The sequence below is a fragment of the Equus przewalskii genome, chromosome 8, assembly GCF_037783145.1.
Source record: "Equus przewalskii isolate Varuska chromosome 8, EquPr2, whole genome shotgun sequence".
Lineage (NCBI taxonomy): Eukaryota > Metazoa > Chordata > Mammalia > Perissodactyla > Equidae > Equus > Equus przewalskii.
This window is the reverse complement of record NC_091838.1, coordinates 45623016-45636798: the sequence shown is the minus strand read 5'-3', so window position 1 is coordinate 45636798 and position 13783 is coordinate 45623016. Positions and strand designations below refer to the sequence as shown.

At 45.8% G+C, this 13783-nt stretch overlaps 1 protein-coding gene across 7 annotated transcripts in view; it reads right to left on the bottom strand.

Annotated features, from left to right (window-relative positions):
• The window catches only part of MATN2 (matrilin 2), a 141105-nt gene that overhangs the window by 11864 nt on the left and 115458 nt on the right, over positions 1–13783 (bottom strand). For all 7 annotated transcript variants that reach the window (XM_070631800.1, XM_070631798.1, XM_070631799.1 and 4 more), the window contains 2 exons: positions 3016–3138; positions 1608–1730 (listed from right to left, as the gene is read on the bottom strand). In XM_070631800.1, the coding sequence (XP_070487901.1) occupies positions 1608–1730; positions 3016–3138 (246 nt within the window). The remainder of the gene's footprint in view (positions 1–1607; positions 1731–3015; positions 3139–13783) is intronic.

Genomic DNA, 13783 nt, shown 5'->3' with positions numbered 1-13783 from the left:
GCAAATGGTGGGATTTGATTTAGTCATCAGATTCCAGAGGTAGAAGGCATGGCTTGTGTACAATAGCTCAATTTATTGAGCGATAAATCTGCTGAATGAATAAATGGTGTGTGTGTGTATGCTCGCATTTATAGAAATAAAAGCATGAACAAATGACTCAGGCAGACTAAATGGGCAGAACTGCAGACATGGCCTCCACAGAAGGGACACCATAGTCTGAAGGCAAAATGCGGACTGTGCAGGGAGCCCTGCAGAGCTAGGCCAGGGTCCCACGAGCAGCTCAGGAGTCAGGTGTTCCAACAGAACTTCTCACTAAAGGTAGGAGCCCCTTTCCTGGCGGAAGAATGAAGACAGTGAATTCCACCCAACCCAGCTTTGTTGACATGTGGAGGGCCCCCACTTATCTCAAAGGAGTCTCTGAGGAAATTCCCCAAAATCAACCTCAAAAGCAAATGAATTTATTTTGTCTTAACTAAAAAAGGGCCATCCTGCCCACTGGGGCAAAATCTTGCAAAGCAAGTAGACAGTGTCATACTGCCCAAAAGTAGAGATTAACAGCTCAAATTTTACAGTGGAGGAAAATTCCTGCCCTGTACTCTTCTAATGCCCACCTCACTGAGCTCGTGTGTCCGCGACTCTCTCTTCCTCTGGGTACTGTGATGGTTAATTTTTTGTGTCACCTTTGCTAGGCTATGCTGCCCAGTTGTCTAGTTAAACAGCAGTCTAGATGTTGCTGTGAACGTATTTTTTAGGTGAGATTAACATTTAAATAAGTAGACTTTGAGTAAAGCAGATTATCCTCCATCATGTTGGTGGGCCTCATCCAATCACTTGAAGGCTTTAAGAGAAAAAAACGCTGAATTCCCCCAAAGAAGAGAGAATTCTGCTTCCAGACTGCCTTTGAATTAGAGCTGCAACACCAGCTCTTCCCTGGGTCTCCAGCCTGCTGGCCTACCCTGTGGATATCAGACTTGCCAACCCCAATAATCATTCTCTCCCTTCACCTCCCCCCGTATACACACACATATATGTACACACACATATACACATACATTTATACACACACACATACACACGCACATTCTATTGATTCTGTTTCTCTGAAGAACCCTAATACAGCTTCTAAGTAAACTCTCAGAATCTATCCTGAGTGACCTATAGAAGCAAATGACAGAGGGAATGGATAAATAAAACCTACAGAAACTCCTTCAGCCCCTTTCCCACCCTCTACCCTTACTTATCAGGTCTTCCAAAAAGAAAGAGCACTATAATTATCTTTTGATCCTCATGGTGATTGCTGGCAGAGATTTAATTCAGTTCAATGACTGTGCTAGGCTCTGGCATCCACACAACTACTGTGGAGAGGGCTAGCAGCCGAGAGAAAAAGAAAAGGAGCAAAGAGCCTGACAACTCAGGACCTTGACTGAGAAATTCCTAAAAACTAAGGGTCTCCCATACTGATCACTACCAAACACTTCAGAGTACCCAGGGCAGGAACTTAGAATTGTGACATTGGTTGCACAGGAAGATTTTAAGATTCGGTGAAGTTATGTCACTGTCCGAGTCGCACAGCTGGAAGAGTTCATCTCTACCTTGAGCCTACTTACTTCTGCAGCGCTTCCCATCCTCGGCGAGCCGGAATCCCTCCAAGCACTTGCAGATGTACGAATCGTCACTGTTCACACAAATGTGCTCACAGCCATGGTCTACTGCTTGGCAGACATCTTCCCCTGGGGACAGCAGAGCAAGTTAAAACAATTTCATCAACATCAATTTTCCCTGGGCTTCACGTCAGGGAATCCATCCATCTCAGCCACTGGACTCCAGAGCCACTGGACTCCAGAGCCACTGGAGCTCAGCGATCCACAGGGAGGAAGGTGAAATCGAGGATGAAGTTCAGCTGTTCTAATTTGGGCTAACCCTTCAAACTTCCTATCATCACCATCATCAGCCACCAGCACCTACTTCAGTGTCTCATAAAAATGCAGTCCATCGTGAGCATTCTGTGGATGTAGTTTCTGATATCAGAAAGGAAACACTGTTGGGATAATTACTTTGAGAATTAAACCTCAATTTAGATTAGTGGCACTGAAATCTAATTTTGGCTTTGTCCCTGACATATTATATGACTTGGGAGAATCACTTAACCTCTTGGAGCCTTACCTTTCCTGTCTGAAAAATGAGAGTAATAATTCCAGTTACCCATATTTTCTTCAAATGTGTCACCATGAGCTGTTTTTTTATAAAGTGCTTTGAGAACCTTCACAAAAAGATGACTGATAGGGACAGAAATCATTTGCTCAGGGCTACATACGCTTCTTTGCTTATACAGAGATGTGTCTTGGCCTCATCTAAGAGGCTTTGCTTTCTGAGATGTAAGAAGGGCTTCATCATAAGGGGGTCTCCAAGAGGGATTTGTGCTACCAGAAACAAATCCTGTTAAAGATAAATAAACAGGGGCTCAGAGAAGTTAAGCAACTTGCCTAGCTAATGAATGGCAGAGCTAGAAGTTGAGAGAATCCTGGATTTCAGACTGGACGTCTTTCTACTAGGGCATCCTGCTAAACCAGTTTATATATTACAGGGCATAAATGAGTAACTTCAGTGGTTAGCTCTGGCACTGATTTTTTTTGTTTGTCCATTTGTATGTTGGTTTTTTTTCTCTTTTTCTAGATTTTATCTTTTAGGACAGTTTTAGATTTACAGAAAATTGAGTAGATAATACAGAGAGTTCCTATAAACCCCCATACCCAGTTTCCCTATAACATCTTACATTGGTGTGATAATTTGTTACAATTAATGGACCAATACTGATACGTTATCACCAACTAAAGTCCATAGTTCTTTTCCATTTCCTTAGTTTTTGCTGAATGTTGTTTTTCTGATCCAGGATCCCACCCAAGACCCCACATTACATTTAGTGGTCATGTGGCATTGGCTTCTGAGAGTGACCGATTCACACAAAGAACGGGGTGGTAGATTTCATGCAGAGGTCAGACTCCAGTAAAAACTTACTTCTGCAGGTTTTCCCATCTTCACGGAGTATGTACCCTTCAAAGCACTGGCACACAAAAGAGTCTTCACTGCTTACACATGAATGTTCACAACCATGGTCCCCCAAAGCACAAGAATCCAATTCTGAGAATCCAATTAGAATTGGAGAGACAGAAGAAGGAAATGATTTATACATTAGTGACTTATTCAATCTTAAAAGATATTTCAGACACCTTAAAGTGGCCTCTTATCCCACAATGGACATTTCAAAATAGAAAGCATATCTATGAGCAAAAATTCTTAATATATAAAGAGCACATAAAACAAGATCATCATCTCCATAGGACAAAATGAACAAAAGACACAAAAAGACAGTTTACAAAAGGAGAGATATAAATGGCCTGTAAATGTTAGACAATAAGTTCAATTTCACTGGTTATCATATAAGTGTAATATCAACTTATCCACGTATCTACTTAGGTATGCATGTATGTGTCACACTTAGGTACATTCATTCATTTGTTCATTCAGTCAACAAATATTTCGTGAATCTCTATGAGTCAGGCACTGTTCTAGGCTCTGTGGATATAATGATGAATGAAATAAAGTTTCTGCTTTTGTAAAGCTTACATTTGGCAGCAGAGGTGGGAGGGAAGAGGGGGGAAGACAATCAATAGACAAACATATATATGTCAGATGAGGAAAGTGCTATGGAAAAAAAGCAGGCTAAGGGGGTTAGCAAGTGCCCACTGGAGTGGGGTATGGGGAGGGTTTGTTATTTTTAAGTGCCGGAGTCAGATAAGGTGACACTGCACAGACCCCAGAAGAAAGAGAAGAGCGAATGCGTAGTACTTGGGAAAGAACAGCACCCCCAAGAAAGAATTTGCAAACGGCAGGGATAGGAGCATGCTTGGCATGTTTCAGGAAAGGCAAGGATACCAAGTGTAACCCTGGCAGGAGATGATCAGGGGCAGCGGTGCTATCTAAATGAGAAGGGGTCACTGGGGGATTTTGAGTGGAGTGACATGATCTCACTTCATTTTAAAAGGGCCGCTGTGTACAATGGTGTGTGGGTAAGGATGGAGCATGAAGAGCTAGAAAAAACCTACTGCAATGATCTTGGTGGCCCAGACCAGGCTGGGGAAAACTGGTCAGACTGTGGCTGTATTTTGATGGCAGAACCTACAAGATTTGCTGATGGGTTGATATGAAGAGTCCATCCTCATACGGATATTACAGAAGAGTCATGGATGACTCCGAGGTTGCTGAACTGAGCAAGTGAAGTATGGCATTGCCGCCCACAGGGCTGGGGTGGCTTCTGTGGGAGCAGGTTTGTGAACCTGTGAAAACCAAGCTGATATTTTAAAAGCTTGATACTGAGGACAGGTGAGAAGTGACTTTTTATAAGAACCATTCACTTTTCTGTGAGTCAACTCAATTATGTCAGATGGAGTAGAAGTTCTACAATGGATATGCATTGAAGTTATTAAATAAAAGCTCCAAAGCACATACTCACTTTTATAATCAGGAACAGACCATACGCTTTTTTCTAAGGCATTTTTGCAGTATTTCTTTTTGGAAGGGAGTCCTGAGAACCAGCTTGTGGGTTAAGCCAGGGGTTATTATTCTCAGTTACCAGCTAGAGAAACTAACGTTTGGGAAGGTTAATGGCTTGCCAAGATCATTTGCTAATAAGTGATAGCACTAGACTGAAAATGTAATCTTCTGACAATAAGTCCCATGTTTGCCCCGACTACACTGTGTCGCTATCTTCTAGAGTAAGCTTTCAAACATGAACGGAATTTTTCTTGTCTTCCTTTGGGCAGAAGGGCTGCCAAAATCTTTGAACGATGGGGAAGTGTTAAGTTAATTAAAATTATAACTGCAGAAGAGTGTCAAAGCAGAGTTGGACCCTCCTGTTTTCTGTGAACATGACTTACTTATCTGGGCACAATCTAGACTCATTGTTAATGCAGAACATTTCCTAATAGCTTGGGGTAGTTCCTCATATCGTGTTGAGTGGAAATACAAGTGAATGATCCATAACACAGACAGCTGGCTGGCTGTGGAGGTGAGCATTTTTTTCCTACCATGAATTCATATTAAGAATACTCCATTTTCCAATGTAATAGAATAGCCATACCACTTTTAGGCCAGCCTTGTCAACCCATAATCCAGACAGACCCCCTGAGCACACCCCTTCTTTCTGGAGCTTTCCCCATGCCCTGTCCTGTTGTCTAAGCCCCAGCTCAGACTGTCATTTTGAAGCGTGGTTGAGTCTTCCCGCACAGACCCTGAAGGGCCACTGACCCCCAGGTTTTCCCCGCGCCGTGGTGGTCTGAGCCTTGGCATACAGATGCTGCTCTCCTTTATCAGGAGTCTGCTGAGCCTGAAGCCACTGTCCACAGGGTGGTGTCTTCACCCTTGGCTACAGACTACCCCGGGAGATCCCAGCCCAGTTTCAGAGTTCCCCTGGGCTTTCGAATTAGTAGCTTTTTGGAAATTTCGTTGTGTGCCTGCTTTAAGAGCGTGTGGAGAGGTTGGCTTTTAACCTTTCCCCTCCTCACCCCCTCAGAGTGTCTGATCAAGAAAGAGTGGAGCAGTGGTGCATTTTCAACCTTGGTTGAGCATCAGAATCATCTGCAGAGATGTTTTTTAAAGGCAAAACAGGCACATGATTTAAGATTCAAACATATTAAACAGCACACTTCCACTAAGGAGGGGCATCTGGCAATATCTACCAAAGTTGCAAGATGTACCTTTGACCCAGCAACTTCACTTCTGGAATTCTCTCCTACAGGTACACTTAAACCAGATGAAGGTATACATTCTCAGGTTATTCATTGCAGCATCATTTGTAATAATGAAAAATGAAAATAATGAAAGCTACCCAAGCAACAGGAGATTTGCTGAATAAATATTCCACACAATGAAACATTAAGCAGCTGTAAAAAGAATGAGGAAATTCTGTATATAATGATATGAAATCTCAAAGGAATATCATTAAGTGAAAAAAAAGGCATAGAATGGGGTATATAGTACACCACTTTTTGTGTGTGTAAGAAAGGAGAGGAAATAAAAATATATATTTGCATTTGCTTTTATTCACATAAACATGAGGGATAAATAATAAACTAATAAAAGTGGTATATTGGCTATCTGTTGCTATGTAATAAATTACCCCAAAACTTAGCAGCTTAAAACAACATTTACTACCTCATACAATTTCTCAGGGTCAGGAACCCAGGAGTGGCTTAGCAGGGGGTTCTGGCTCAGGGTCTCTCACGAGGCTGCAGTCAAGCTGTCAGCCGGGGCTGCAGCAATGTCAAGGCTCAACTGGAGCTGAAGGATCTGCCTTCCAGCTCACTCATGGATTGACTGGCAGGTTCCTCACTGGCTGTTGGCCAGAGGCTTCAGTTCCTCACCACGTGCGCCTCTTCACAGGGCTGCTCACAACATGGCTTCCACCCAGCCTGAGTGATCCAAGAAGTGAGGGAGCACCCAAGACAGCAGCCACAGTGTCTTTTATACTTAATTTGAGAAGTAACATGCCATCATTCTTTCCACGTGCTATTTGTCACAGAGACCAACAGTAAAGGAGAGGACTACACAAGTGTGTGAATACCAGGAGATGGGGATCACAGGTGGCCATCTTAGAGGCTGGCTACCACCACAGTTATTGATGTGAGGCAGAGGTAGGGAATGGGATGAGAGGGCAAGAGTGGGAGCAAAACTTCTTATCGTACTTCTTGTATTGTTTTGACTTTTGAACCATGCAAACCTCTTACTATAACTATATATAGTATGTGCATATATAATGTATATATATATGCACTATATATACACTATATATATGTATATATATATACACACACTATATATACTATAACTTACTATAACTTTCTTACTACAAAATAAAATTTCAACAAAAATTAATTCTTATGGGAAATAAAGGATTTACAGTTAAAAGTACGCCTCTCTCTCATCTTTGATAGCCTACATCGTTATTTTTAAAGGCTGCACTATAATTCATTTAACCAGTGTCTTAGTGAATGGGCATTTAGGTGGTTCCTAGTCTTTCACTACTACAATCATGATAGCAATGGATGTTGTTGTGCACCTAGTTTTGCATATGACGTGAAGGCATAGCTGAAAAATAAACATCCAGAAGTAGAATTGCCTAGTTAAAGGATATGAACATTTAAAAGCTGACAAATATTTCCAAATTCTCCTCCAATAGGTTGTATCAATCAACGTAAGAGAGTCTTTGTTTCAGCTTCTGTTTCAGGGAGTCTAGGGTGATGCCTGGGCTTCTGGACGTTTTGAAAGCCCCACAGATGATTCCATTAAACCACCAGGGGTGAGATGCTGGTGATGGACCCAGACCTTATGTTCAGAGACCTTCCCAAGTGTACAGATTACTCTGCGCCTCCACCATCATGAACCAAATGCCGTCATCTTACTCTTGGGCTGGCTGATCATCTAACTGGTCTCCACACACCCACTTTCACCCCCTCCAGTCCATTCTCCCCAGCGCGGCCTGAGTCCACTGTCCAAAATGTGAATCAGCTCACATCACTCCCTCCCTCTGCCTGAGATCCTTTAACGCTTCGTGAGAGTCTTAGAATGAGACATGGAACCCTTGGCAAGGTCTGCAGAACCTGCCCGCAGCCTCATCTCATCCACTCTCCCCCAGCTCTGAGCACTTTCTTTCAGTATCTCAGTACCTCAGGAGCCCTCCCACCACGGGGCTTTGCACCACCCTTCCTCTGCCTCTCCTTCGTCCTCCACCGTCTCCAGCTTTCTTTCCGGACCTCCTGGCACAGGGCCTCAAAGCATCAGGCGTGTGCCCTCTCTGAAGTATCCCACCATGACTGAACTGCTAGTTATGCGGCTGGTTTGGATTTGTGCTGGCCTTCTCACTGGATGCGCTCACATGGGCTCTGATCTCCAGGAGACCGCAGGATCTATCTGTGTTCTTGCCTGTATCGCCCAGCACTGAATGCTGGCACACAAAAGACCCCCGGTAAACACCTGTTGGGTAAAAGGAAACATTTCCTGAGTTTCCCACTCTGAAAATCGTGGGTCACCAGCTCCACCTCACAGGGCTTTTGTGCAGATGTTTTAGAATGAGAGCCCATCGGATGCGGATGCCGGCAGTAGGTGGGGCTCCCCACTCTCGCCCACCCACCAGCCTTGCAGAGTGCATAATTCATATTTGTTCACCAGTTTCTGCATGTCAGGGACGTTCTGGGTCACACATAAATTAAAGAGCCATGTGTGGTAAATTAGAGAATGCCAAAGGTGTACTGTCGTTAACTTCCTGACCACAGGCTCTGCCTATTCAACCACCTTGGAGTCAGCTTTTCCCCAGAGCCAAAGATACTCCCCTCTAGGAAGGGACTTCAGTGGTTCCCTAACAGGCAAAGAGAGCCACCATCCCTCACTCACTATCAGAGGGTGCCTTCAGCCCGGAGGAGAATGGCGGGTATCCAGGGAGTTCAATCATTAAGCAAGTATTCACAGAGTGCTTCCTCTGTACCAGGCACTCTCCTTATTTTTGGGCTAGAAGGGACCTTGGAGATGAACTGGTCCAACCCCTTCATTTTAGAGTTGAGGAAACTGATGGCTAGAGATGGGGAATGACTTTCCCAAGGTCCCATAGCCTGCAGAGGTGAGTAGCGTCAGCTGCGCTGGGGGCAGAGGTGCGATTAGATCAGAAATCTATCACCTCCTTGTTCCCTGGTCCAGTTGCACACCCAGTGGTCATCCTAGCTCAGCAGTCTACTCAGACAGGCTGGTCAATTCCCAGAAGACAAACTAAAATAGTTTTCTCAAGGGAGGCCAGACCTCCAAATAGTTTAACGTACCTCTCAAGGCTGTAAGTGATCTGCCTCAGCTGCTTCCCCGGCTTGGCTCTCACCCGTCTCCCTTTCACACTCAGTGCTCAGTACACTCAGCTTCCTTCAGTTCACTCTCTGGGTCCTGGGCTTCAGGGAGACGTGCTGTTTCTCTGCCTGCAAAGCTCTTCCTCCTCTGTTTTAGTCTGTTCAGTCTGCTAAATATGGCAGCCTGGGCGGCTTATAAACAACAGAGATTTATTGCTCACAGTTCTGAAGACTGCAAGTCCAGATCAGGGTGCCAGCATGGTCAAGTGAGGGCCCTCTTCTGGGTTGCAGACTTCTCCTCTATTCTCACGTGGTGGAAGGGACTTTGGAGCCCTGTGGGATCTCTTTTTATAAGGGTACTAATCCCATTCATGAGGGCTCCATGCTCATCACCTCATCACCTCCCAAAGGCCCCACCTCCTAATACCATCATCTTTGGGGGTTAAGACTTCAACTTATGAATTTTGGGAGGACGCTAACATTCAGTCCATAACGCCCTCTCTCTCTGGCTAGCTCACTCCATCAATCTCTAGGCGTCAGATCAAATATCTCTTTCTCAGGAGAGCTTCTCTAGACTGGGTGCTCCTGTGGCGCCTCTTCTTCCCACAGCACAACTCTCATCACATGGAATGGATGAGAAATATTTAATATTCTTCTTCCCTGAGAAACTTTAAACTCCGTCAGGGCAGAAACTGAAACTGCATCAACCCCAGGGATGTCCAGGACCCAGCACAATATGCCCAGCACACTGCAGGTACAGGGTAAATACTTGCAGAGAATGAGAATAAATGGACCAAGAGCTTAAGGAGGTACCTACACTCAAATCCAGAGAAGAGAGTGAGGACAGACTTGACTGGGAACCATCACTTAAACGAAATGGATGAGCGGACTTATGGGAAACCTCAGGATGCAGGAAGAAGACGTTTTCCCTCTAAAAGAAGGGTCCTCTTCCTTTCCTACCTAAGGGGGCAGGTCCACACATTTAAGTAAACCCTCATCACAAATGGGGTCTGCAATTTGTGATCAGGATGATTACAAGTTTCAGAACATCGTGCAGGTTTTTGGGGCCCATGTTTAGCCGTCCTACACGCTGACATGGACGGTATCCCCACATCTGGATTCCACATCTGGTGAGTCACATATGTCTGTGGGGCAGCAATCATGGGGTAATGTGTTCCATGGACTTGCACCTCTGTGGTGATGACAGATAGCAATCCTGTATCTGGGGTTCCACGCAGGAGGTTATTAAAACCAACCTCAACCCCAGAGGGAAAAAGCCACAGTGGACGCCTGCCAAGAGGGTAACCAAGGCCAAGAGATAGAATTACACCATTTTCTGGCTTTTTTTATAATAAAACTAGGAGCAGCCAATTGTGTGCTAACTCTGTATAGGCTTTTGCTCAGACAAAATGAGAAGTGGCTGAACGAAGACATACTTTTAGAGGGCATCTCATTCTGAGAAAGAGATCCTGAATCAGGTGACTTGGGGTCTAGTCCTGGCCCTACCACTGACCCCCAAGGCTAGCTTGGGGCTCCAGTTTCCTCCCTGTGCCTGTTTCCCACACAAGAAAGGGAAAATCTCTAAGCTTCCTTCTGATCCATCAAGCCTATAATGTGAATACACGAGGGTGAAGGTGGTCTTCTCCCCTCACTACCCACTATCAACTGAATTGTGTGTGTATCTCTCCCCCCCCCCCCCAAATTCATAAGTTGAAGCCTAACCCCAATGTGATGGTAATTTGAGATTGAGCCTTTGGGAAGTGATTAGAGATACATAAGGTCATGAGGGTGGTGCCCCCATGATAGGATTAGTGCCCTTATGAGAAGAGACACCAGAGAACTTGTTCTCTCTCTGCTGTGTGAGGACGCAGCAAGAAGGCAGCTGTCTGCAAGCCAAGAAGAGGCAGGTACCTTGATATCAGACCTGTAGCCTTCAGAACTGTGAGAAAATAAATTTCCGTTCTTCAAGCCACCCAGCCCTTGGTACTTTGTTACGGCAGTCTGAGCAGACTACAACACTCCCCTTGCCTTGCTCAGGGCTGCTTCCACCCTTTAAAGTCAAGCTGGGGGCATAAGTCCTAGAGAGGCCTTGGCAGACTCACCTGCAGTGGCTGGACTAGGAGTACCCCAATCTAGGATTCCCAGTGCTCCATGGCTTGTGGCTCAGATCCCTGTCAGCGCCTTCCACTTGCCAGAGGACAGGGGGTCCCTAGGGCAGCCCTTGGGCTCCTGAGTCTGACCCCTCCAAGGGGGCCCCGTCTCTGGGGTCCCTCCAAAGGGAGTAGGAGCAGGCCTGGCCCTAGGAGGTGGGTCTCCAGGCAGCAAGGCAGGGTGCTACCTCAGCCCTCTCCTCAGTGTCGGGGAGTCTAACTGTGGGGGTAAGACCAGAACGAGAGTATCTTAGGTGTTTATGGCAGTTTACAAGCTCTCAAAGCACTTTGATGACTCTCTTTCCTTGTGCCACGTGGCAACCCTGAGAGAGGCAGAAATGGTCATTCAGATGAGCAATCAGATCCAGAGAGGGTCAATTTCTTTGCCCAGAGTGGAAGGTATAGGATTTAAACTCAATCTTTGGGCTCTTAGTTCAGTATTCTTTCTACTCTTCCATACTGTTCCTCAGTCCTGTACACAGACAGCCACAGGGTGAGGCTGAGTTAAGAGAGTGCTGTGGAGAGATCCCCATCAAGCCTGCAGGCACTGGAGCAGAGGAGCTCCCAGCAGGCCAGCAGGCAGAGAGGGCAGGAAGTTACCCATGGGGGATGATGTTGGCCATGGAATGGGTTTCCACTAGCAGTGGTGGGATAGGGAGGTTGCCCTAAGTGGAGATAGGATGGGCTGGAGGTATAGAACCTGCTCAGAGAATAGGGGGACTCACCCTCTTGAGGAACCAGAGGGAGCAAGGAAGACCTGGGGTGGGGCTCAAGAGCTGGAGGAAGGGGTTCTCCAATATTGCCAGATCAAGGGTTGTGACTGGAAATTTATTTGGGGAGACAGTGGAAAGCCACTGAAGATTACTGAGCAGGGAGTGGACCCTGTGCCAGGTGCCACAGGATAAATAGACAGGTGGTCTCTGACTCTCTCACTCACTGCACTTCATTGAGCATCTCCTGTGGGCCAGGCGTGGGAACTCAGACTCCAAATAAGACCTGGTCTCCGACCTCCAGGAGCTGCCAGGCCAGCAGGCTGTGTGCTCTGTGCACATGTAGCCTGTGGGGTCTTTCCTGGTGCTCAGATGCCCTTGGACCAGGTCTATCTCAGGGAAATTTCCAGGAGCTAGAGAGAGAAGGAGGCCTCTCAGCTGCAGCTTACAGAAGATACTACCCCATTTCCTCCCCACCTCGCTCCCTAGTCTGTGCATCAACCCCCCAAGGCAAGGAAAGCTCCTAGGGCAAATCTGGGCAATCAGAGCTTGGGGGCCAGGGGTTTGAGAGGAAGAAAGGATGGGCTTCACTCTAGAGGCCAGAGAGCTCAGGGGTATGGGGGGTAACAGCGTCCACTTGGTTCTAGAGTCCTAGGAACCTGGACTTGCCCTTCATGCTTCAGACAACATTCTGGAAGGTGAGTAAAGAGTTCTTCAGGCCACCTGCTATCAAGCCTCTAAGTGGAAGATGCCTTGACAAAAGGCCAAGGAAACCCTTATCTGCTGATCCAGGTCTGGCTGAACCCCAATTGGCTCCCCATCCACAGCCCAGCAGGCTTTACTAAAAAACGTGCAGTCATGTCACCAGACTCTTTGTCATCTGACACAGAGCTGGGAAACATACATCCCAACTCCCAGTTAACTATGACCACACTGAAAACATAGCCCATTATTACAGGACAGGGAAGCCAGACTGAATCATCCTGGGGCAGACAAAAGTCCTCAATTAGGGGAATAGCTCAAAACATATGTATCAGTTGGTGGCTCAAACGCATCTCTTATGTACCACCATTCCCAAAGATAATTCTAACCCATCTGTCCATCTCAAAAGTTTTCATATGGACACACCATATAGAAATATAGACATTTCAAAATTCACTTCTAATTACATTGTTGAACATCTACTCACATGGATGATGGCACTGTACCTTTAGTTATAAATACAGTATAAATGAGAAAATGGGCAACATTTAAAAGAGTCAGTGGCATAACCCAGGTGTGAACCTAGGGAGGGAGGGAGAGGGGGCACACGATTGTAAGCAGAAGGGGGAACATTTCTTTGGAAGGGTATGAGGTTTTCTTAGAAGTCCTACAACTATCTTGTAGTCAACTCTTGATTATCACGGTAATGGGGAGGACAAAAGAGCATGAATAATCTATGATGGAGAATTAAAACAAACCAACACAAAACTGTGCATCTGGCTTTGGCATGCAGGCAAATGTAGATGCAATTCGACACACGCTCTGTCTGCACCCGTGATGCTCAGACCCTCCCTGTGCTGGCCAGAGCAGCAGCCCAGGAGGCAGCTGGGCAGGCAGCCACAAGCAAGCTGTAAAATGGACAACTGTTTGCCGAGACTCAAGAATCTATCCCAAACTAGGAAAACATTTTCTCACAGGCTGTATAGTTAGAGAGGCACACCCAGCTGTACAACCAGCTCACCTGCCCATGCGAACGGACGATATAAAAAGGTGGATAAATAAGGTTGTGACCACAATTGTATCAGTGGTCAGGAACTTGGCCCTATAACCAGGAAGACCAGCTGGATGAGGAAGGTAAATTACAGTCCTTTTCCTCCATTTCTGACCCCTTCTCTCAAAATGATTATCTCTTAAGTCTTTATCTTGGTCTACTTGGAAACAGGACTGCAGGGCAGAAAACACAGCATCCTTGAGTGAAGGAGAGAAGGAAAGAGGGAGGTCTGGGAGCTTTTTTTTTTTGATTAATGGAGACAGGAGTTGGGACTGGCTGCAAGGAAAT